This window comes from Heterodontus francisci, chromosome 13, assembly GCF_036365525.1.
Source record: "Heterodontus francisci isolate sHetFra1 chromosome 13, sHetFra1.hap1, whole genome shotgun sequence".
Lineage (NCBI taxonomy): Eukaryota > Metazoa > Chordata > Chondrichthyes > Heterodontiformes > Heterodontidae > Heterodontus > Heterodontus francisci.
In genome coordinates, this window is record NC_090383.1 from 104,421,395 (window position 1) to 104,446,836 (window position 25,442).

The following is a 25,442-nucleotide window of genomic DNA, read 5'->3' on the forward strand; positions in this document are numbered from 1 at the left end:
TACCAGCATTTATAATAGCAATAACAAGGGATGATTGCAAGACATTGGTAACTCGGGTGACTGTTCATCCCCCTTTTTGTTTTTGTACTAATATGGTTCTGATGTATGTTCCAGTAGTAGGCACAATCATTTAATCATTAGTGTATTTTGCTAGTTACAAAAATAACGAATTGGAGTGAGGTGGATTTGCCTGAAAATTTGATGCTCTAAAAATTAAGTTTATCAATTGTAGGAAAGGTGCTCATTGCTGGATTTGAGCAAATTAATCCCTTTTTGTACCCTCTTTTGATTAATGTGACTATCCTCTGTCCGAATAGCCTGTTGCAGTTTTTAATTTGACATTTCAGCCCTGCTTTAACACTCAATAGCCTTATTTAGATTTTTTCATTTTATTGAGACAACAGTGTACACATGATATATCTATAATCCTGAAAATATTGATACTGTGTACATGGATCCTGATAAGATGATATCAGCCAGCCAAAGAAAATATTTTTTGTTTATATAAACGTGTAGGAACCAAAATAAGTGTACTAGTATGTCAACAAATACAGCATTCTCAAGCCACTGTTTTCTCGCAGTATTCACAATATGCTTGGAAGTTTGGAAAGAACTATTCTTAGTTCTGTTGCATCCTTTATGAATATATCCAAAATTGGAGCACCTGGATGTCTGAGTATCAGCATTTTATTATATGCAAATTAATGGATTTTGCATTTTTATATATGGCCTCAAACATCTACGGTACACTTTAATGTCTCCTTCAAAGAAAGAAGTTTAGACAGTCCTGTCAAAACTGCTCTCACTTTTCTACCATAACTTACGCCATCTGACTCCCTGCAGCATACATCGGCCTTACCATTCGCTTCCAAGCATTGCATAATCCTACATATATTTTACAGTGGTTATTCTAAATTGGCACCTAAGTATGTTGAGTTAATTTAGCTTTATAAATGTGGTGTTCATTTTCAATTCCCACCAACCTGGCCTAGTTGAGTGAATTGTGTTAATCTACAATATAACATATACCTGCTCTATTCCAGTGCTTGCAGCATGTTATGTGCAGGTATCTATATTGCTAAAAGATTGTTTCATATTTTGGTATGGCTGTCAGTATGTTCAAATACTTGCTTAAAAAATGTGCTGTATATTTCAGGATGATTTCTTGCTGTGTGCGTATTTTTTGTCCTGATTTAAGGATTAGCTGCATACAGCAGGGATCCTCTTAGTACAACTATTTATGTCTTGTTCCTGCCAGTAGTCTTGACCATGTTATCCTAGGCATAATTTAACTCTAACTTGGAGAACAGCCGTCAGGATGACTCTTGTAGTTATTAATACTGTAAGGCTGTGGTCATAAATTTGGGAATTAGTGCTACCTGCTACAGAAGCTCACAATAGCTAATTTCATGGCCTGTGAGATGTATGTAAAACAAAAAAAACCCTGAGCACTTTATTGTCTCAAACAGCAGCAAAAAAAAACTAACATGGGATAGTGTTCCCTCGCTGTCTCTCTTCCTTAACCTGCCAACAAGAAAAATGAGGGAAGATTTTGTTTTTCATTTTAACAAAATTGTTACTTACACATCCATTAATTTTTCTATCTAGTAAACAATAGAAATCTTCCCCTAAGATTGTTTGATTTTAATTTTTATATATTTTTTAAACTACACTGTAATGTCTTGGAACATAAACCATTTTGCCAATTATGGTTTTATCAAATTCTGTTGAATGTGCACTAAGTTAGCATGTACTGTATCTATTAATGGATAGATTATTTTTTCCTTTTGGGAGGGGTTGAAATGGGACATATTTTTCACTCATGGAAGTGAAAACTTAGCCGAAGCTGGCTTCTGTACGCCCTGCCCAATTTTCTATTCCATCGATTGCAATTTGAATATGAGTTGTGAACTTGGTGCCTATATGTGAGATTCTCAAATGACAGCAAAGGCTAAGAGGAGATTTGATGGAGGTATTTAAAATCATGAAAGGTTCAGGTCGAGTAAATAAAGAGAAACTGTTTCCATTGCCTGAAGGGTTGATAAGCGGAGGGCACAGATTTAAGGTAATTGGCAAAAGAACCAGAGGTGACGTGAGAAAACTCCTGTTCTTTTTGACAGCTTGCTGCCAGCCCTCTACCAGTGCTGCCATTAGGTTTGCAACAGGGTTCTGAGGAAGGCTCTCTCTCTTTATTTTCTATTTGTGCTTTGTAAAGATGTGTCTGGCTGCTTGGTTACTCCACGCAGCTGCACACCTGAGATGAGGAATAATGGAATGAGAATTAAACCTATGTCATTTCTCTGGCAAGAGTTGTTGAAAGTGCTGGAGGCGATCAAGTTGACTGGAGAGATAAAAAGAATGATTGTAGCTCTGTACGTTGCACAGACTGCTATAATCAGGATAGTGTTTGATGAAACTGAACCTGGTGTAATCGGGTACAGGGGTAAACCAAGAGGGAGAAAAAGAATGATGAAGTTGGACAACTTAAATTGAAAATAGGAGGCTCGTACAAGCAATTGAAGAGGAAATGCAAGACCACAAGGTGTGGAGAAATGACAGATCACTATTAACCTATCTCGCCCTGAACTGCCCGAGCATCCCTCATTGCTGATCTCTCATTCTGCATTAAAGATATTTGACACAATGGACTATATTTCTGTTTTAATGCTATCTTTGGTTTTAAATCCCCATGCCATGTATCTTAGGAATTGAATTGTTATTTAAATAAGTCGAGTAATCCATTTCAAAAGTGCTGTTGCGAAGTAAGGATTCTGATGATTTTAGTCTGATCAGGATGGTAAAATAAATTGTTTCATGGATTTCAAACATCAAGTATTACAGGAACAAAAATAAATCTATTTCTAAAGTACTTTTTGTGCATGTTTTTGGATGACCTTATGAAAGAAAAAATCCTGTGGCAAGGTCGAATTTGTTCAGTAACATAGTGATGGACAGTTGTATGTTGTCAGAATTTGAAAAATATGATATGGCGCTGTTATCTTCAGCCATAAAAAATAATAGCAAAGACATTTTTTTTAACCATAAATCTTTGGTTGCTTTTTTATGTCCTCACAATCGCCTGTCAACGATATTCTGCAATGGGTGACAGGAGGCTTGTTTTGTGAGTGGGATCCATTTCTCTGACTCTTTTCCACGTCTATGTGCAGTTATTTATCCCTGCTTTTTAAATTTTTTTTTCCATTATTTTTGAAATGGAAGGAAATTCTTTTCCTAATCCATTCCTCAGGCATTATGAATGTTAGTACAAGAATACGCAGTTTACTTAAAAAAAAAATCTTTGCATTATACTTGTGAATTTCAGTTTAAGTTTATACTGTTCTTGTCCCATTGAAGGACTTGTATGGTAAAGATGGATCCTCTTTTCAGTGCTTGTGACTGGTCAATGGTAAGTGTTGGCCGACGGTTAAGTTACCTGGCCACCTCCAGAAAGTGCTGACTGCATCAGGCAGAATGATCACCTGGAGGAGGTTAGTGGAACCCTTGACAGAGGAAATGCTATCAAATGATGGCGTGCTGATCCTTACCATGACACAGCTGAAGTGTATAAGCAACCGTGGTCGGTCTGAAACACCACACCAGCAGTTCATGTCCCTGCCTTTACTATACAGGGCAGGCACAAGAGTTTTGACAATATTCAAACAGCTACTGGCGTTTTCCAGCTTTGGATTAACTTTTGTATACACTTTGATTTAACCTTGCATGCCGTAGTAAAGATTATTTCTATCGAGGCAAAATATATTAAAATGGGGATCTTTAAGAACTCCAGCCCCATTAGTATTAATGCCTATCCATCTTACTAATAGGATAATTTTCTGTCCAATCCAATAGGATGTACTTTATCTGAATCCTGCTAAAATAAATCACGGCCTTATTACTGTGTGGCCAGCAAACTTGAGGTGAAGATTTGATGCAGTAAAGTAGTATGTTAGTTAATACCTTTCTTTATCACAGCAGTGATCATGACTTTTAGAAAAGTGAAATAAGCACAGTATTCTGCCAGATGTTGCAGCATTGATCCATTTTGCTATGTTAATTTGCATGTACAGTAGAATGATTTTTTAAATACGTTAAAATCTAATTGAGGCAGCATTAATATTGCCAGTAGTAAGTCCTCATTCACATGGCACAGTTAGTAAGCAAACACGGACATACTTTGAAATAGTTCTTGAGTACAAAATTGGTTATAAGTATCCATTTAAGTTGTAGAGTTTCTTGGCAATTATTTACCTTCGACTCGCAAATAAATTTCATTTGTATTTTCTGTGAACAAGGAAAAAAGTCTACTGGACATAATAATGTTAATTTGATACTTTTTCCCCTCATTTTTTCTACAGCTTTGACTGCCTACACGTACCTTACCATTTTTGATCTTTTCAGGTAATTTTTTTTTATGAACCTCTGAATTTTTAGTGCACTTGTGCATAATGGGATTAATTGAACAAGTGAGATTTTGTTTTGCCAAATCGTTGTAGTGAAATATATTCAGAATTAGTTGCCACCGTGTGACTGCTTTTCATCAGGTGATCAGTTTTTAACTTTTTTAAATTTTACTTGCAAGTCATTTCATAAACAGTTACTGTTTTGAGGAAGGGTGAGTAGGCATCCTGCTTCCTGCTCTTTGCTGCTCCTGCCACAGCTGCCTGGATGTCCACAAGAACTGACTTTGACCACTTCTACATTCTCTGGGGCGATGCCTGACTTCTGTCTATTTCCCTCTGGTTACACAGCTGAGATTGGGAACCTGGTGTGGTGAATTCTGACTGCCATGCTTTGTTGCCTGCTTCACGCTTTGTAATTTCACAACTCAATTTGACCGTTCTGCCACATGACAATGGAGTGGTTTATTTTTGGTCTGATAGTAAACAGCTTAAAATGTGTAATAAAAGCAAAATATTGCAGATGCTGGAAATCTGCAATAAAAACAAAGTGCTGGAAATATGCAGCAGTTGAGGCAACATCTGTGGAGAGAGAAGCAGAGTTAATGTTTCAGGTCTGTGACCTTTCATCAGAACGAATGAAAGATCACAGACCTGAAACGTTAACTCAGCTTCTCTCTCTAAAGATGCTGCTTGACCTGCTGAGTATTTCCAGCACTTTGTTTTTATTTCAGCTTAAAATGTGTATTTTGTTTCAGAATATTGTCAGTGAAGAAACTTTCTGTGCCTTAGTCTCTATCTGAAGTCTCTGAGAATTCAGCATGAGAATTCTCGCAGCATTTTTTTCTGAAAATTACAAAACATTGAATGCTTTGAGTTAGATCAGAGAATATTAATCAATCCCTACCTCACTGAATAAACTGGGATTGAAAAAGATGCACATGCTTAGAAATACAATCAATATTTGAAAGGGAAAGGTTAACATTTAAGATGGGACTCTTCTGGTTTCCAGCCCTTTTCTGTCTGTCTTAGGGAGTGATTATCAATCTAGTACCTGCTGTTATTTGTGAAAGTGAGTAGCTCAATTGACTGTTAACTGGGATGACATTACGAGGCAGAATGGAAAGTGACATATCTTTGCTGTAGCAAAATCATGTTGGGTTTTGTTTCTTTTAGATTGGCACCAGAAAATACAATTGGGAGATGTGTAAGCTGCAATTAATACAGTCTTGTCACTTTACCTTTTTAAAAAAAAATGGTTGTCACCAGTGCCCTTTTTTTATTGAAAAGGGGAAGAACAGTTATTTGTTCTTGCTGAATTATTTATCTACATAAATTTGAAGCACAGCTTAATGTTCAGTAGAGTGTTAACTATGCTACTGGTGAGATTGACATTCAGCCCCACTAAATGACATAATTCCAGCAAATCAGAATACCTTCCCAGGACTGCCTGGTGGTGGATAATTATGCACAACATTGTATTGATTTATTAGGTAGATTTTAAAGTTGTGAAATTTACCTCCATACACACTTCTCATTTTTATATGAAATATTAATCTTAAACACTTAAGCTTTGGACCTACTTATGAACAGTTGGCTTTGCTTATTTCAACTATTTTCACTTCAGGACTTTTGACATTAATCTGTTTGTTTCCTAGTTTGGTGACTTGCCTAATAAGTTTCTGGGTGACTTTGAAGAAACCTAGTCCAGGGTACTCTTTTGGGTGAGTGTATATTCAGCATTACTCAGTAGACACTTACATTTTGTATGAGGTAACCCTTTTGACCCATGGTAGTTTTGATGAGCACAAGGTTCCTTCTAGTCCATTTTAGTGAAGGAAAATTGTTTAACCCTTTTAAGACATTTGTTTCATAATGCCTGTTTGTAAAGTAACAGTTTTTCCATCCAGATGGATGTATGTTCACAGCGTAAAGTCGGCTGGCTCTCCAGCCTGCATGCAGCTGAGGTGATGTGTCATCCTTTATCTGCTCTGCACCTTGACAGAGCATTATGTCCCAGAAGGTGTTAAGATTTACAAAGGAGTGGAGGCAGCACTGGTTCCGTTGGCATACACATTTGTACAGGCATTCCACTGGTCAATCACCCTGTAGCAGACATGATAATGTGATACCTGAGCCAGGTAGGTCCGCAGAACTCCAGGGCACTGTTGATAATTGAATGGCAGCCTGGCTCATTAATATAAACTGTCACTGATGGCTGGGATTTCATCTCGCTGGCTCTTCGTAACATAATTTTCTAATGGGTTGGGTAGTTCTGGTTGGGCAAACAGTGGGAAACCTACCAATATTGTATGCTGGTAATCTGCATAGCTTTAGCCTGCGAAAACAGCAACAGTACCCTAGCGTGCACTTCGGAGTCCTCGAGCCTCAACTTTAATCTGTGCCAAATATCTTTTGGATTTAGATAAGTGAAAAGTATTTAAGTCCAGTGGGGTGAAAGTGTACTTTCCATATTGAACAAACCACAGCTCGGTTTTGGAGACTTAACCGTAGTGAGTTTGATGCCATATATCCAGCTGACAAGCCCCGTCCCACAAACAGGGCACAAATAGGAAAAACCTTTTTTTACACAGCGAGTGGTTAGGATTTGGAATGCACTGCCTGAGAGTGTGGTGGAGGCAGATTCAATCGTGGCTTTCAAAAGACAAAAAAAATTTGCAGGGCTACAGGGAAAAGATGATGGAGTGTGACTAGGTGAGTTGCTCTTGCAGAGAGCCGGTATGGACAGAAAGGGCTGATGGCCACCTCCTGTAACCATTCTATGATTCTATGCATTAAAAAATAACTTTTCTTCATGTCGCTGCTTTTGCCAATCACTTTAAAACAGTGTCCTCTGATTCTCGACCCTTCTGCCAATGGGAGCATTTTCTCCCTATCTACTCTGTCCAGGACTTCAAGATTTTGAAAACCTCTATTAGATCTCCTCTTAATCTTCTCTTCAAGGAGAACAGCCCCAGCTTCTCCAATCTATCCATGTAACTAAAGTTCCTCATCTCCAGGAACCATTCCTGTGAATCTTTTCTGCACGCTCTCGAATACCTTCACGTCCTTCCTAAAGCATGCTGGCCAGAATTGGACACAATACTCCAGTTGAGGCCAAGGCAGTGTTTTTTACACATCATGACTTCCTAGCTTTTGCACTCTGACCCTGGCAGTATCCCGTATGCTATAGTAACCACTTTCTCAACCTGCCCTGCCACCTTCAATGATATTTGCACATTACACCCAGGTCCTTCTGTTCTTGCACCCCCTTTAGAATTGTACCTTTTTATTTCATATTGCCTGTCCTCGTACTTCCTACCAAAATGAATCACTTCACACTTCTCTGCATTAAATTTCATCTGCCACTTGTCTGCCCATTCCACCAGCCTAAGTCCTCTTGAAGTTTATAACTATCCTTCTTACAGTTCACAATACTTCCAAGTTTTGTGTCATGCACAAATTTTGAAATTTTACCCAAGTTTAGGTCAATATACGTCAAGAAAAGGACTGGTCCTAACACCGACCCCTGGGGAACCCAACTATATATCTTCCTCCAGGATAAAAAAAAAACAACTATTCACACTAGTATCCGTTTCCTGTCACTCAACCAGCTTCATATCCATGCTGCTGCTTTCCCTTTTATTCCATGGGCGTTAACTTTGCTAATAAGCCTGTTATGTGGCACTTTATCAAATGCCTTTTGGAGTCCATATCCACCACAACAACCGCATGACCCTCATCAACCCTTACTGTTACCTCATCAAAAAACTCAAGTAAGTTAGTTAAACACATTTTTCCCTTAATAAATTCATGCTGGCTTTCCTTAATTAACCCTCATTTGTCCAAGTGGCTTAATTTTGATCGAATTATTGTTTCTAAAAACTTTACCACCTCCAAAGCTAAACTGACTGGCCTCTCTTTGCTTGGCTTATCCTCGGACCCTTTCTTGAACAAGGGTGTAACATTTACAATTCTCCAGTCCTCTGGCACCACCCCTGCATCTAAGGAGGATTGAAAGTTTATGGCCTGTGCTTCTGCAATTTCCACCTTCCTTTCCCTCAGTATTCTTGAATGGATCTTATCCAGCTCTGGTGACTTATCAACTTTAAGCACAGCCAGCCTATCCAAAACCTCCTCTTCACAAATTTTTTAACTCGTTCAGTGTCTCAAGTACCTCCTTTTTCGCTATGACTTTGGCAGTATCATCTTCCTTGGTAAAGACAGATGCAAAGTGCCCATTTAGTACTTCAGCCATGCCCTGTGCCACCATGTGTAAATCCACTTTTAGGTCCCTAATTGACCCCACTCATTCTTTTACCACCCTTTTACTATACATGTCTATAGAAGATTTCTGGATTCCTTTTTATTAGCTACCAGTCTCCTCATGCTCCCACTTTGCTTTTCTTATTTCCTCTTTCACTTCCCTCAGAATATTCTATATTCAGCCTGGTTCTTGCTTGTATTGCCACCTGATATTTGTCATATGCACCCTTTTTCTATTACATCTTGCTCTATCTTTTTCGTCATCCCGGGAGCTCTAGATTCATTTGCACTACCTTTTCTCCCTTGTGGTTATATACCTTGACTACCTGAACTATTTCCTCTTTAAAGGCAGCCTATTGTGTTGCAGTTTTGCCTACTATTCTTTGATTCCAATTTATCTGGGCCAGATCCATTCTTGCTCCATTGATATAGGCCCTTCCCAATTAATTATTTTTACCTTTGATTGCTCTTTGTCCTTTTCCATAACCAACTTAAACCTCGTGACACTATGATTATTGCCTCCTAAATGTTCCCTTACTGACACTTGATTCACCTCATTCCCCAGAACCAGATGCAGCACTGCCGCCTTACTGGAAAATACTAATGTAGAAAATTCTCCTGAACACACGCACTAGAAACTCTTGCCCCTCGCTGCTCTTTACACTATTACTTTCCTAGTCTATATTAGGATAATTAAAGTCCCCCTATTATATCTACTCTATAACTCTTGAACTTCTCTGTAATTTCTTTGCAAATTTTCTCTTCTATATCTTTCCCACTAGTTGGTGGCCTATAGAATACACCCAGTAGTGTAATGGTACCTCTATTGTTTCTTAACTCTGACCAAATCGATTCTGTCCTTGAATCCTCTCGGACATCCTCTCTCTCCAGCACTATGATCTTTTTAATCAATGCTGCTACCCCTCCTCCTTTCTTTCCTTCCTTATCTTCCCTGAACACCTGTATCCGGGAATGTTTAGTACCCAGTCCTGCCCTTTTTTTTAACCAGGTCTCCGTTATCACCACAATGTATTTCCACGTGGCCATCTGTACCTGCAGCTCACCAACCTTCTCTACCACACTCCACGCATTCACGTAAATGCACAGAAGACCTAATTTAGACCTTATTACATTCCTCCTTACTCTGACCCCACCTAATACCTTACTGTTTCCTACTCTAGTGCCATCTGTCTTTCCCAGCTCTCTGTTCACCTTGGTTTCCTCTCTAATATTACTTCCCAGTTCCCACATCTCTGCCAAGTAAGTTTACACCCTCCCCAATAACACTAGCAAATCGCCCCACAAGGACAGCTGTGTTCTGGGGCAACCCATCTGGCCTATACAGGTCCCATCTCCCCCAGAACCGGTCCCAGTGTCCCAAGAATCTAAAGCCCCACCCTGCATCATCTCTCCAGCCACGTATTCATGTGCTTTATCCTCATATTTCTCTATTCAGTAGCACGTGGTGCTGGGAGTGATCCAGAGATTACTACCTTTGATCTCCTGTTTGCTAGTTTCTTCTCTAGCTCCCTAAACTCTGCCTGCAGGACCTCTTTTTTACCCCAAGTCATTGATACCCATATGGACTATGACCACTGGCTGTTCACTCTCCTCCGTCCTCTTTCCCCCCCCCCCCCCCCCCACCACCTTGAGTGCTCTGCAGCAGCTCAATGACATCCTTGACCCTGGCACCAAGAAGGCAACATATCCTGGATTCATGTCTGCAGCTGTTCCCCGAGCTATCGAATCCCCTATAAGTATTGCTTTTCCAGTCTTCCTCCTGCCACCTGTACAGCTGAGCCAGCTGTAGTGCCATGACTCTAGGCTCTGGCTGCACATCCCAGAGGAACTATTACTCTCACCAGTACTCAGAATGGAATACTGGGTGGAGAATGAGATGCACTAGGGGGACACCTGCACTACCTGCATAGTCCTCCTTGACTGCCTATCTGTCATCCATTCCCTCTCTGCCTGCATACCCTTAAGCTGCAGGGAGTCCACATCTATAAATGTGCTTCACACGAAACTCTCATTCTCGCAGATGTGCTATAGTGATGCCATCTGCTGCTCACTCTCCGAAACCGAGCTGGAGCTGCTCCAGCTGGTGGCGCTTGCTGCACATGTGGTTGTCCAAGACACGAGAAACATCCCAGAGTTCCCACATGGAACCGGATGTGCACTGCACTGGTCCGAGCTGTCCTGTCATGCTTCTAGTTATTAAATTTAATACTTAAATGAATAAAGACAGACCAATCAGCTGCTTCTCCTTTGCTGATGTCACTCCTATTTTATAGGGAGGTGAACTGAAATGTTTTTACTTAACTCTTATTATCTAAAAACCTTAGATTTTAGTTTACTGAAAAATTCACACTACTTTAGTTTTATTATCCCTATTTAATTTTTAACTGATAAATTATTAATTCAACTTTTAAATTATATCAAATTGGCTTTAGTTTTTATGCTCACTATTCGATCAAGTCTTAATTTATAGTTGATGAATTTAGATTAAATTTAAAAAGCTTACCAGTGTACTTACCGCAAGTGACTCCTTGTCCTGTGATGTCACTTCATAATCATCTTTCTTTTCTCCTCTCCTGTTAGGTTCAGACTCTCAGATCACTGCTGCATGCTGCTCTTAGCCTGCTCCCGTAGTGCTGGTTAGGATCTGGCATGCTCTGCCTGTGATAGGATAGAAAGCTAAATATCCAATTCTGCCGATAATGCAAAGATAAGCAGTGTAGATGGTAGCATAAAATTACCAAGAGAAATTGATGGATTAAGTGAATGGGCAAAACTGTGGCAAATGGTCATACACTCTGGATCTAAAAATAGAACTGGGTGCCTCCTAAATGGTGAAAAGCTTGAAACGGTGGAGGTCCAAAGAGACTTTTGGATACAGGTACACTGATCATTAAAATGCCATATACAGGTACAGAAAATAATCAAGAAGGCTAATGGAATTCTGACCTTTATCTCTAGAGGAATAGAATACAGGAGGTAGAAGTCATGCTTCAGCTATACAAAGCCCTGGTTAGATCACACCTGGAGTACTGTGAGCATTTCTGGGAACCATACTACAGGAAGGATGTATTGTCATTGGAGGAAATGCTGCGTAGATTTGCTAGAATGATATCTACACTGCAAGGATTAACCACTATGGACAGATTAAATTTAGGAGGGTTGTATTCCCTGGAATTTAGAAGGTTAAGGGGTAATTTGATCAAAGTGTTTGTGATATTAAGGGGAATGGATAGTGGAGATAGGGAGAAATTATTTGTTGGGAGTCTAGGACAAGGGGCCATAGTCAGACCTTTCAGGAGTGAAATTAGGAAACATTTCACGCAAGGGGTGGTAGAGTTTGAAACTCTCTTCCACAAATGGCAATGCTAGATCAATTAATTGTAAAACTGGGATTGATAGATTTTTATTATCCAAAGGTGTTATGGTATATGGGGCAAAGGCAGATAAATTGAGTTAGGTCACAGATCAGCCATTGAATGGTGGAACAGGCTCAAGAGGTTAAATGGCCTACTCCTGTTCCTATGTGAAGATGTTTCATTTTGGTTGATGATGAATATTCATTGAGACTAACGGAGACCCACAAAACATTTGCAGTCAAATTAGTATATTTATTGCAACAGTACTTCTTTACTGGATTTCTTTCTTGTTAACCAAAGATTTTAACAGAATCAAAACTTCTCACTCTGGAAAAAGCTGCATTTTTTTGTATTTGTTTGTGGGATGTGGATGTCTCTGGCTAGGCCAGCATTTATGGCCCATTCCTAAGTGCCCTTGAATTAAGATGCTTGCTAGACCATTTCAGAGGGCATTTTAAGAGTCAACCACACTGCTGTGGGTCTGGAATCACATGTAGGCCAGACCAGGTAAGGATGGCAGTTTTCCTTAGTGAACCAGATGGGTTTTTACAACAATTGACAGTGGTTTCATGGTCATCGTTAGACTAGCTTTTAAATTCCAGATTTATTAATTGAATTCAAATTTCACTATCTGCCATGGTGGGATTTGAACCCATGTCCCCAGAGCATTAGACTAGGTGCTGGATTACTAGTCCAGTGACATTACTGCTACGCCACCACCTCCCCATAAAACATAAGACATAAAACTCTCATGTTTAAAACAGGCCTAGGAATATAAATGCAAATGTTGTAATTTGTTTATAATCATAGACTATGCAAGTCTAATTGGGAACCCTTTTCTCTTGAGTTGAAAAGGCAGGTTTACATCTGATGGGCTCAATGTTATTTGAGAAATAACACTATTTCCTTGAAATCTGCCTGTTATAATTTCAGCATCGAACAAAATGGCTTCCTAACTACCAATGTTGAATCCTAAATAAAGACCTTGTTGTGGTAAAAGTTTCATTGCAACATTATAACTGCTCCTTCCTTGAATCCAAGTCTGTGTGGTGGCATGTCCATCTGCGTTAGACTGTGTAGGAGCTCTGGAGGATATAGACTTATTGTTCTCTTCATCTATAGGATCAACGCTGATGTATTCTTTTAATTCACCTGACAGCTTTTCTAAAACTTTATCATTCAAATCTGTGAATCTTCATTTTTAGCACAAAGAATTGCTTTCATATAATTTATATCAAATAATTCCCCCCCCCCACCCATTTTGATACACTTAACCAATTCCATCAACTCATCACTCCTCCAATGCTATTCCATCCTTTCCATACAATCCGTCTCATGCCATCCCCATCCCAGTCTTGCCATCTGCATCCCTCCCATCCCATCCCTCATGGAAACAGCCTCTCTAACCGGAGCAACTTTGTTGTTGGGCTCCCTTTACCTTCTGCTGTTCTTGTTCTCTACCACCCACCCCCACCCCGCCACCAACCGTTGGCAGCTGCACATGTGTCACATGCTCAATTCCTCCACACGCTCCATGTGCCTCCCTGTGCACTAGGCACAGCCTACCAAATAAATCCACCAAAAGATTAAACTGGCCAACCAAAACAGTCCGGACAGATAAAAATTGAGTTATTATTATAGGTAGGAAACACTGATTTGATATCTCCAGTAATTCTTTCAAAGATGCTGCTCCTATGTATGCGTGAGATTTCTATTTGGAAGATGGGAAAAATTAACATCTTGTTACAATTATCTAGTTCATGGTTTATATTGATATTTGTTTTTAGAGGTCACTTTTAGTTTTGCGGAAATTAAATTGGTAGATATAAGGTAATTGAAATTCTGGCATTCAGAAGGTTACAGGACCACCTAAGATATTTACGCTTAAAAGATCTTTCATGTGTGCTTGAAGTTGGAGTTAGAGGGGTGAGAGCCATAAACAGCAGGTGGGGTCGTTTAGTTGGGGAACTGAAACCAATAGGTCTGAAGAGAATTGCTCTGTCTTTGCTAGCAATGTGAATTATTCATTTGGGTACCCAGAATCAGAAATGTTTAGTTTAGAGAGATACAGCACTGAAACAGGCCCTTCGGCCCACCGAGTCTGTGCCGACCATCAACCACCCATTTATACTAATCCTACACTAATCCCATATTCCTACCACATCCCCACCTGTCCCTATATTTTCCCTACCACCTACCTATACTAGGGGCAATTTCTAATGGCCAATTTACCTATCAACCTGCAAGTCTTTGGCATGTGGGAGGAAACCGGAGCACCCGGAGGAAACCCACGCAGACACAGGGAGAACTTGCAAACTCCACACAGGCAGTACCAGGAATTGAACCCGGGTCGCTATTTTCGAGTTGGAGGTAATTGGCTTAAATTTCTATCTGGGACATCCCAGATGTACCACATTGCTATGGAGATAGATTGTACAGAGAGATGCCTTTTGGTCGTGTGTTTTATCTCTCTTTTGCTGACAGAAAGTCAATTATGTTTGGAAGCAGCAGGACTCGGTAGCAAAGGGCTATCAGGAGCCAAGGGTGCTTCCTGATTCAAAACCACTATGAAAGAGATGCGAGTGAGGCCCATGAGGCTAGGAAAATCCAGATTTGTGAGGAGTTAAAGGAGAGCTGGAGGGTTTGCCTAGCTGGATGCTAGGGAAATAATCTCCAAGAAATCTCACCTCTGACGATAGCTGGGAAACTAAGGAAAATTGAAGTGAATTCCTGAGAACTGTGGTATGCTTTGGATTGGTCCCAGGAGAAGAGGAACCTTCAAGAGTAAAGTATAGGGGAACTTTTGGGTGAAAGTAAAAGTCAAACTAGGAGTGTTCTATTGAGGTTTAACGTATAAGACTTTACATTTGGTTGAGATTTTGGCTTTAAGATGTGATTACAAATTGTAGTGTTAAGTTAGTAGTGTTTGCTTTGTTTATCTCTTGTACAGTAAAGTTTTTTGTTTAAAATGTGAAATCTTGTAGTGCAATTTTTTTGGTAATAACTGGGAGTTCAATTTTCTTCTAGTTACTGGTCTGTAATGGGATAACAACAGTTTTATTTTTCTGTTTTTGCCCTACGTGGACACACCCTGGCACCTGTCACATGATCAGCATTTTGTTCCAGTATGTCTCGTATTGGTTGGGATAGCTTTTTTTCTCCTTGGTAAATAATTTTGCTGCTGATTCATTTTTACTATACCAGTTGAATGTTGAGAGAAAAATAAAATTAGTAAGATATTTAAAAAGTTTGTTTTTGTAACATCGCCGGGATATATACCTTGAAACTGCAATGCTGCACTTTGTCACGGTGCAGAAGCAGGGTTGGCACGCATATTCGTGGTGCTTCTGTTTTTCTAGCCTTTTTAGATCAATGGCTAGTAAATTGGGCCTGCCATTCTTCACACTGTTACGACCGAGGTGGGAGGAGTGCACTGTTTGTTCTAGTACCACTTCTCCACGGGTCACAACATATATTTAAATTCTTTCCCACTTACCGATACAGTCACTGATGGACTCTATTTTTATCCCAGAATAAAAGACAGCAACAAAATTATCAGTTTATTATAAAACTAGTCTTAACCAGTAATGAAGTAAAGCATAAACACACCGATTAAAATATTAAAGTTCCCTTTTTACCTTAGCCCCTCATGCTCACTCGCACACATACACCAGTAGAGCTCTATTACAGACAAAAAAGTCACACTTGGGCTGAATGCTTCCTCATTCTTGAAGAAACAGCAGTTGAGATATGTTGTGTTCCGAAACTGGCATAGAGTCTGGCCTCTGGTCACTACGATAGATTAGATTAGAGATACAGCACTGAAACAGACCCTTCGGCCCACCGAGTCTGTGCCGACCATCAACCACCCATTTATACTAATCCTACACTAATCCCATATTCCTACCAAAAATCCCCACCTGTCCCTGTATTTCCCTACCACCTACCTATACTAATGACAATTTATAATGGCCAATTTACCTACCAACCTGCAAGTCTTTTGGCTTGTGGGAGGAAACCGGAGCACCCGGAGAAAACCCACGCAGACACAGGGAGAACTTGCAAACTCCGCACAGGCAGTACCCAGAACCGAACCCGGGTCCCTGGAGCTGTGAGGCTGCGGTGCTAACCACTGTGCATCTTTTAGAACAATTCTTTTCAGGCGGCGTTGAGAATTTAATTTAGCCGGCTTTTCTTCAAAGACAGATGAGTTGACACAGTGGCCTTCTCGGGGTCTTTTAGAGTGGTGCTGGAAAGCTGAGCTGGGCTGTGGTCTTCTCTCCTCCCTTGGGAATTGTCTCCCTTTTTATACACTTCAACCCCAACTCAAAAAAAACAATTCAAAAGCAAAACAGACACAGGAGGTCAACCTTTTGGACACTTGGAGAAGTTGTTTACAAAGAAGTGACAAGTCGAGATTGATGGAGGTCAACCTTTTGATCTCCAATCTTGACCTGTCACTTCTTTGTAAACAACTTCTCCAGGTGTCCAAAGTTCTCTGTTGTTTATTGAGCTGGAAGTCAGGTGGTTTCCTGGAAAGGCTTGCTTTCCTCAAGACCCCTGTGACCCTTTTTTTAAAAAAAAAATCCAAATTTTTCAGTCAAGTGGCCTTTACATGACCCCCTTTGAAAACCCCAAAGTTTAACATTTCTTCAATCTTTCAAAAATGAATCATCGAAAAATATATTTAACAAAACAGAGAGGCACTTTTGTAACAACAGCCAGTTCTCTGATCTATGTTGTTGTCAAGAAAGGCCATGCGACAAGATTCCTGGAATGGGGAGGGGGACTTAAAACAGGAAAAATAAATTTCGAATATATTTTATCTTCCTGAAGTTTAGTTTACAGCTGTAAGAACATAAGAAATGGGAGCGGGAGTAGGTCATTCAGCCCCTCAAGCATGCCCCACCATTCAGTAAGATCATGGCTTATTTGTCCCAGGCCTCAACTCCTCTTTCAGGCCTGCTCCACATAATCCTCGACTATAAGAGCATAAGAAATAGGAGCAGGAGTAGGCCATGTATTCAGCTATGGATAACATTAGTTTTGAATGTTGCAGTAGTTTCTTTTCAGGATGAGATCCACAACAAAAGTATTGAAAATTACTATAATAGCAAAATACTGAGGATGCTGGAACTCTGAAATGAGAACAGAAACTGCTGGAAATGCTCAGCAGGTCTGGCAGCATCTGTAGAGTGAAAGAGTTAACGTTTGTCTGAACAGGATTGCATTCTGCAGTTGAAATTTGAAATATTAATTGAACTGATTGCTGAACTATCTTAAAGGTTTTATCATTAATGGGGAGTGGGTGTGGGAGAACAATCTAAGTTGAAGCTAAACTATCTTAAACGTTTTATCGTTACGTGTGTGGGGGGGGGGGAATCCTATGTTAGAGCATTTTTCGTTCTGTCTTGCACCTATTTCTACTCTGCACGGAATAACATATGCATTACTGAGAACTGTGCATGGATTATTTTACAATCGTGACACTGCTTTTCCTGCCTGATGCTTAAATTTCAGGTTTGAGAGGTTTGAAGTATTAGCAGTGTTCGCTGCCACGGTCCTGGCACAGCTCGGGGCTCTCTTTATACTCAAAGAAAGGTAGGAATGTGGGTCTTTTTCCCTTTGATTGACACTTAACATTTTACCATGAAAATTTATCCTGGCCTGACATGCATCAGGCTAATCAATATTTTATGAGTGCAAGAACACAATTGTTCCTTTCATTAGAGCAATAATTGGGGAATTTGAGAGTATTTTAGAATTGCGCCAAAAAAAGAAGGGAGAGAGTGACGTACTTTGTTGGCTACGCTTTAGTGTTACTTTAAGGCATTATCCAGATTCAGAATGATTGATGAGGGAATCCAAACGAAAGATTTCGTAAATAAGGAGCCCAGCAATTCCATTTAATACCATTACTGTTTAACAAAATTGTTAGAGCTCTAAAGTTACTTAACAAAGATTAATTGTTAATTTCTGGAAGTTTTCTGTGGTTTTTAAGCTATAAATAGCGTGCAACATATCTAAGTATCCTAAATAGCATTAACATTACTCAGTCAGCTAATAAATTAGTGGATGAAAAGTGCCGTTATTGGACTATCATAAACATATCTGACTATTTGGGCACATAAGGGGAGCTCACCTTCAGCAGTCTATTTTAAAGACTACAAGTATATTATTTTAATGCATGGTATTGCTTGTGCTTCCTGGTCCTCAAATTTTCTCTATGCCATGTACTTAAGAACAAGGCAGTTCACTTAGTCCAAGATTCCAGCCTATGTTGGTCTGCAGCCAACCACTTGTGGTACGAGAGCAATTTTAAGTATTTTTTATGCTTTTCAAAATTTATTTTTCTCCTTTTTAAAAATGATTCCAGTCCATGATGATAACCTGGAGATCTGCTCCCAGGTCTCTACCTGTTCTGCTATATCTATTCTGTAGATAGCCACTAGGAGTATTCAAGGCCTGTCTGACATGATTGACTTCTGATTTTCCTTCCCCCTGCTCCTCCTTCTCCTCCAACTCCTCATCCTCTGTGTAGGAAACCCTTAAGCTTTGTTTATAGCCTCCCTCCCCCACTCAGTCCCTTGATAGGCTGACAGATACTCAACTCACCATATTAGGCAACATGTCCATGAAACTCCTTCCCCATGCTCTGGCACAGCACAGTGTTACCTAGACTACCAATTGCTTTTCATTTTCATCAACCAATACAGTTGTCAAATAGCATAAGGGGCCAATATAAAAACAAGAATGCATTTTTATTAGTTTCATTCTGGATGGATGAACTAAGGTGGGTGGATGGCCTACCTTATCTTGTGATATGTGTTTTTTTACTATTCATTAAAAAGAAAAGTGCACTGTGCCTAATTCAAATCTAAAAGTGAAGATTGAGAATCAGACTTATTTTTGATGCTTTCCTTCCCTTCCCCTTCTTGATGGTATTTGTCTTGTGTTGGCATACAGTTCCATTGGTACCAACAACTTGCCAACATACATGATAAAAGACAAGTGCACTTTTGCTAATATCAATGTTAATCCATAGATCAGCAGTGACAACATATTTAACTTTAAAAAAAAATCTCCCCCAATTTTCACCCCTTCTGCTCTTCTGAAGATGTCGACTCATGCCAGGGTATAATTGTACAGTCCAAGTCCAGGCAACCACTTGCTATATAGTATTCTGGTTGAACTTTCCTTTCCTAGCTGTCAGGAAGGTTGTGACTACTGAACTCAAACTTGTCTGTCTGCTATTTGGATAAGGACATTTCCTGTATAGTGATCAGGAGTGGGGAAAAAGCAGCAGATTTCCTCCTTTCCCCCCACCCTCCTCCTTTCCCTGAACTACAGGGACACAGGAAAATGAATCTTTTTGTTCTGACTGGGATCAATAAGGATCAATTTGATACTGGTCCATGTTCCTCAGTTCCACACCAATTTGTTGTATAATATAAATGAATGTAAAATATTTCTTGGCGTTAGATCTGAGTCGAGACACCATTAAAGAGTTCAAAATGAAGTGAATTCAGACCATATCAATTACCTCCCCAGTAGATGATAAAAAGTGCTGCCAAATGGAGTTGTCTGTGCCCTTTTGAGGTTGGCCATTGGTTTTATTTTCAGGGTAATGCAGAGGAAGCTATTTATTTTATCTGCTCCATGCTGCAAATGACCTGAATTGCTTGGTGCTATCATAGGGTAAAAATGTTTCAAATCTTTACAGGATCCTTTGGCCTCCTTGTCTCGAGAGACAATGGGTAAGTGCCTAGAGGTGGTGAGTGCTTTGTGGAGCAGCGCCTGGAGTGGCTATAAAGGCTAATTCTAGAGTGACGGACTCTTCCACAGGTGCTGCAGGTAAAGTTGGTTGCCGGGGCTGTTACACAGTTGGCGCTCTCCTTACACTGCTGTCTCTTTTCCTGCCGACTGCTGAGTCTCTTCGATTCGCCTCTCTTCAGCCCCGCCTCTATAGCTGTCCGCCAGCTCTGGTGATCGCTGGCAACTGGCTCCCATGACTTGTGGTCAGTGTCGCAAGACTTCATGTCGAGTTTGCAAACGTCTTTAAAGCGGAGACATGGATTGCCGGTGGGTCTGATAACAGTGACGAGCTCGCTGTACAATATGTCCTTGGGGATCCTATCATCTTCCATGCAGCTCACATGGCCAAGCCATCTTGAGCGCCACTGGCTCAGTAGGGCATACATACTGGGGATGTTGGCTGTCTCGAGGACTTCTGTGTTGGAGATACGGTCCTGCCACCTGATACCAAGGATTTTCCGGAGGCAGCGAAGATGGAATGAATTGAGACGTCGCTCTTGGCAGACGTATGTTGTCCAGGCCACACTGATGTAGAGCAAGGTATTGAGGACACAGGCTTGATGCACTCGGACTTTTGTGTTCCGTGTCAGTGTGCCATCTTCCCACACCCTCTTGACCAGTCTGGACACCTTTCCCATGCGCTTGTTGATTTCTGCATCGAGAGCCAGGTTGCTGGTTATGGTTGAGCCCAGGTAGGTGAGCTCTTGAACCACATCCAGAGTGTGGTCACTGATATTGATGGTTGGAGCATTTCTGAAGTCCTGTCCCATGATATTCATTTTCTTGAAACTGATGGTTAGACCAAATTTGTTGCAGGTAGCCGCAAACCTGTCGCTGAGTCTGTGCAGACACTCTTCCATGTGGGATGTTAATGTGGCATCGTCAGCAAAGAGGAGTTCCTTGATGAGGACTTTCCGTATTTCGGTCTTCGCTCTAAGACAGGCAAGATTGAACAACCTGCCATCTGATCTCGTGTGGAGGAAAATTCCTTCTTAAGACTTAAATGCATGAGAGAGCAGCAGTGAGAAGTTGATCCCAAACAGTGTGGGTGCAAGAACACAGTCCTTTTCACACCACTCAGGATGGGAAAGGGGTCTGATGATGCACCATTATGCTGAATTGTGCCTTTCGTATTGTCACGGAACGAAGTGATGATGCTTAGTAGCTTTGATGGACATCCGATCTTTGCTAGTAGCCTGAAGAGACCATGTCTGCTGACGAAGTCAAAAGCTTTGGTGAAATCTATGAAGGCAACATAAAGGGGCATCTGTTGTTCGTGGCATTTCTCCTGTAGCTGGCGATGGGAGAACGGCATATCAATAGTGGATCTCGCTGCTCAAAAGCCGCACTGTGCCTCAGGGTAGACCCACTCAGCCAGCTTCTGGAGTTCGTTTAAAACGACTCGAGGGAAGGCTTTCCCCACTCTGCTGAGCAGGGAGGTTCCACGGTAGTTGTTGCAGTCACCTACCCTGCCAGTAGAAGGTGTGGTCTTGCTCCCTTAGTGATCCGCTTGCAGGGAGGCGTGTCTCCTGAAGTGCTGCAATGACCACATTGAGTCTACTGAGCTCGTTGTTAATGATGGCGGTCTTCTGAGAGACGTCGATTTGTGTAAGATCTTCCGACAGGCCAGGACACACAGTTCTGACATTCCAGCTTGCAAAATGAAGGGTTGGTACCTTCTTTCCTTTTTTTGTCATGCTGTTTGGTGCGGTGTTACAGTTCACTTGTCAGGCAATGACCCTAAGCTCCAAGCACCCATTGAAACAGGTGGACTGTGGCGGGACAGAACCTTTCTGACCGGGGGCTGCCCGGTTTGAGGCGGGCAGCAGCTCTCCAATGAGATGCAACAACCTCTCCCACCGATAAAGGCAACCCGTGGCACCCAATCTCTGTCAATTGAGCTGGATTGCTTGGTGCTGTCATAAGATAGGGTTAAAATGTTTCAAATCGTTATAAGATATGGGAAGAACAGGAAGTCAGAATTTAGAAATATCTATTTTCGAAATCTGTGTACAAATCAGTAGATCTGCAGCTATTGTAGCATTGTACATTTTAAAACTGCATTGTTGAAGCTTCTAGAGATACTCTGCTGTCTATATAACATGTATATGTATCTTTTCTCAAAGAACATTAATATCAGTTTATGTCCATATGGACATGTTGATTGTGATCTCCAGGTGTATCATGATTTTTAAATCTCGTGAAATGCCGGGTGTGTAAAGTTTCAAAAGAACTTTGCGCCTTCTGTGAAGCATCACTGTTAGAATAAGATATTTACAATTCGTTACTTGCATTCAGTGCTTGAAAAGCTTTGAAATACGCAGACAGCATTCCGTTATCTGAATGTACTGTCATGTAGAATGCGAATAGTTCCAGCAAAAATTACTTGTGTACATGTCTGATTATAGAAAATACCTACTTGTCAAAGCTGCACAAGCAATTCAATGCTGAGACGCTTATGATACATCACACCATCAATCCCCTAATGGCTGTTGGTAAATACAGTGCACGTTTGAGCTATGCAGACCATCCCAGCTAGATTCCTAGTCCACACTGAATTAGCTATCTGAGCTGGAGCAGACTTTGTGGATTTGCAATTGATCTTGCACCCCTTCCCAAAATCCCTCCCTCTGCCCTCCCAGGGCGAGGAAAGGAAAGTCCAACCAGAATACTATATAGCAAGTGGTCGCCTGGGCTTGGTACTGTACAGTAACCAAAATTCTTACAATTATACTCCAGCATGAGTTGACATCTTAAGAGCAGAAGGGGTGAAAATTGGGGAAGATTTTTTTTTAAAAGGTAAATGATATGTTGTAACTGCTGATCTATGGATTAACATTGATATTTGCAAATGTGCACTTGTCGTCTTTGATACATTTATAGATGCATGTTATCATAAACATAGCTTTTACGTATCTTATAGAATTGAAGTATGATTGCTTTCTGTACCTTCAACAATGCAGCAGTTTAATTTCTTCATTTTTTTTTAAACAGTGTGGAACGATTTCTAGAACAGCCTGAAATTCATACGTGAGTTTTGTGATTTAGAGTCATAGTCATAGATGTAGTTCTGTATGAGTAAACATTCAGTAGTATCTTGGTAGCAAAATGAAATGGGTTTTTAGTTTTTCTTAAGTGATGTCAGCTATTAACTGGTGAAATCATGCACATCAGTCCAGTGTTGTAAGGAAAAGGACCAAAACTCTTGATGAATCCCAATGGAACTTGTATGATTTTTACCTTTTGTGGCTAAAATGAGGATTAATTTAAAGAGGAAAGCACTTTCTGTTCAAAGTTTTCTGATTCTGTATGGGGAAAAATAATAGAGGCACCCACTGAGTCTTGGTTTTCAGCCAGTCCTGTAGCTCCAGATTTACACTCAGGCCAGTCCAGAGTCATAACTTCCATCTGTTATGGAACCACCTCAGAACACTTGAAGGGCTGTCTCCGCAGCAATGTTTCAAAACTGCCAAACAAACATGTCATGAGTATATATTGATTTTATATGTTTGAGATGTACCTTTTCCTCTTTTAGATAAAGATTTTCTTGCCTGTTAATGGTGAAACAGCCCTATTCTTTTAATGCAGTTCGTATTGAAGAAATGTAACGAGTCTCAGTTTGATCAATAGTTGCATGTTTATTATATACAAAACAAATGAATAATTTTTAGAAATCTAATTACTGGATATGTATTGATGAATATCAGTTTCCATGATTTGCTAAAAGACAAATTCTATCCTGTAGGGGGCGCCTCCTTGTTGGTACCTTTGTGGCCCTATTCTTCAATTTACTTACCATGCTGTCTTTGAAGAACAAAGCTTTAGCTTACGTCTCTGAAGGTATGTTGCAGTCGAGAGGCTACATACGGGCCGCAATGTGGTAGCAATTTCCAATGACTTAGATGTTGCTGTCTGTAGAATGGATGTTGACAGTTTCTAAGTGATGTCTGGAACGTCAGTTATCTACAGGAATCTGTCAAAAGGGATAACTTAGATTGATCTTAAAACAAAAGATGATAAAATTCCTTCTTCACATTTGGAGCATCGGACATTCTGCGCAACTCTATATTTTATGGCCAGCATATTTCAAATCTTGCAACGGTCGAATGATGTCCTTTAAACATGTTCTGCGTTAACTCTTTTAGCACTGTTAGTAGGATTTCTTCAATATAAGATGACATTTTCTTTCAGATTTGAAGAGAGATTCTTCATCAGGGGCACAACCTATTTGTCAAGATATGATTTTTACTCTTCCCCCTCTTTCCACTTTTAAAGTTGCTATCAGGTGTCAAAATTAGAAGAGGTTCCTTGGCCTGAGTAGCAAGGGAACCGAATCAATATTAGCTCATTAACCTACATCTCTATTACAACTGTTGATTTCTTAATTTAATTCTTTGTAACTCCTCCAGTCTGTACCCCTGATGACATCAATACCCATTGTTTAAATTGCTGTTTTCATTCAAATCTTTAAAGGGGCTCTGGATGGTAGAGCAGCCTCCTATCCATCTTTAATTAGTAAAAGTACAAGTACATTGAAGAAAAAATGTTCTATACTCCTGTACATCGTTCAAGTTCTAATTAAAGCCCAGCATCCATATTTGAAATAAACATTTATGCTGATATTACATTATACACTGTAATGTTTTGAAAAATCCAAAGGATTTGCACTGTTTATAGGTTTGACTAGCTAACAATTTCCCACATTAAAACGACTGGTTTACAGTAAGCACTTGGAACGAAATGTATCTAATTTTTTAAACATCTGTTTTCTGTAAGCAATATAATTTCTTAGAACTGGGGGAGGAGTAATTTATTTTTCTGGCAGTATCAGCTGCAAGTAGAAACACTAAAATCATTTCATATTTGTCACATTTGGAAGTTCGACAGAAAATGGATTTTCCCATTCTACTGAGATTCTGATCTCTGCCACATTGTTGTGGGAAAAGGCAGGTGCAAGCTCATTGTGAAAATCATCATGGCATGTCTCCTGGCAAATAGCTGAAGAATGATATTGGAAACAGGTTGCCTAAGGGAATGGGAGAGGGAAAAGTTGGGTGGCACGTATAGGATGTAATAACCCTAAAAATAATCAGGCTGTTCAATGCTTTGGGTTATGCTTTCACCAAAGTCAGGTGTCACCTTTGGCATGTTTCTGGCAGTTCCTGCAGCCATACCGGTGCCAAACGTCGTGCTCTGCACTCCTTTGGACCCCACCAGAAAGGCCGAGAGGGGGGTTTTGACGCTTGGGCAACTCTCAACCTCCATACATTCGCCCAGGCATGCGCCATGGAGACACCTCCAGGCGCTTACCCATTGTCTCTCGAGATAAGGAGGCCAAAGAAAGAAAGAAAGAAATGACATGTTATACATGATAACTGTAACACCTTTCTTGCAGTTCTCAAATGGACATTCTGGATTATTGAACTAGGATTTTTCTTTTTTGTTCATCAGGATACACTATACTTCGCTGCAGTTTTCTCACATAAAATAATTGAACTAAGGGGTATATTTATTCATATTCTTTTTATAAATATCCCATTCTGTCAAATATGATGTAATCTTTTGCTGTTTGATTAGTGAGAGTTGG

General features: G+C 40.3%; 1 protein-coding gene across 6 annotated transcripts in view; it reads left to right on the forward strand.

Annotated features, from left to right (window-relative positions):
* Positions 1-25,442, forward strand: part of slc30a6 (solute carrier family 30 member 6) — a 153,560-nt gene that overhangs the window by 69,846 nt on the left and 58,272 nt on the right. For 5 of the 6 annotated variants that reach the window (XR_010976275.1, XM_068045317.1, XM_068045320.1 and 2 more), the window contains exons 5-9: positions 4,356-4,398; positions 6,056-6,121; positions 17,561-17,641; positions 22,850-22,885; positions 23,601-23,695. Coding sequence is in view for 5 of the 6 variants with exons in the window: in XM_068045317.1 (XP_067901418.1) it covers positions 4,356-4,398; positions 6,056-6,121; positions 17,561-17,641; positions 22,850-22,885; positions 23,601-23,695 (321 nt within the window). In the remaining variant the exon portion in view is untranslated. The remainder of the gene's footprint in view (positions 1-4,355; positions 4,399-6,055; positions 6,122-17,560; positions 17,642-22,849; positions 22,886-23,600; positions 23,696-25,442) is intronic. The other variant, XM_068045318.1, reaches the window with a different exon arrangement.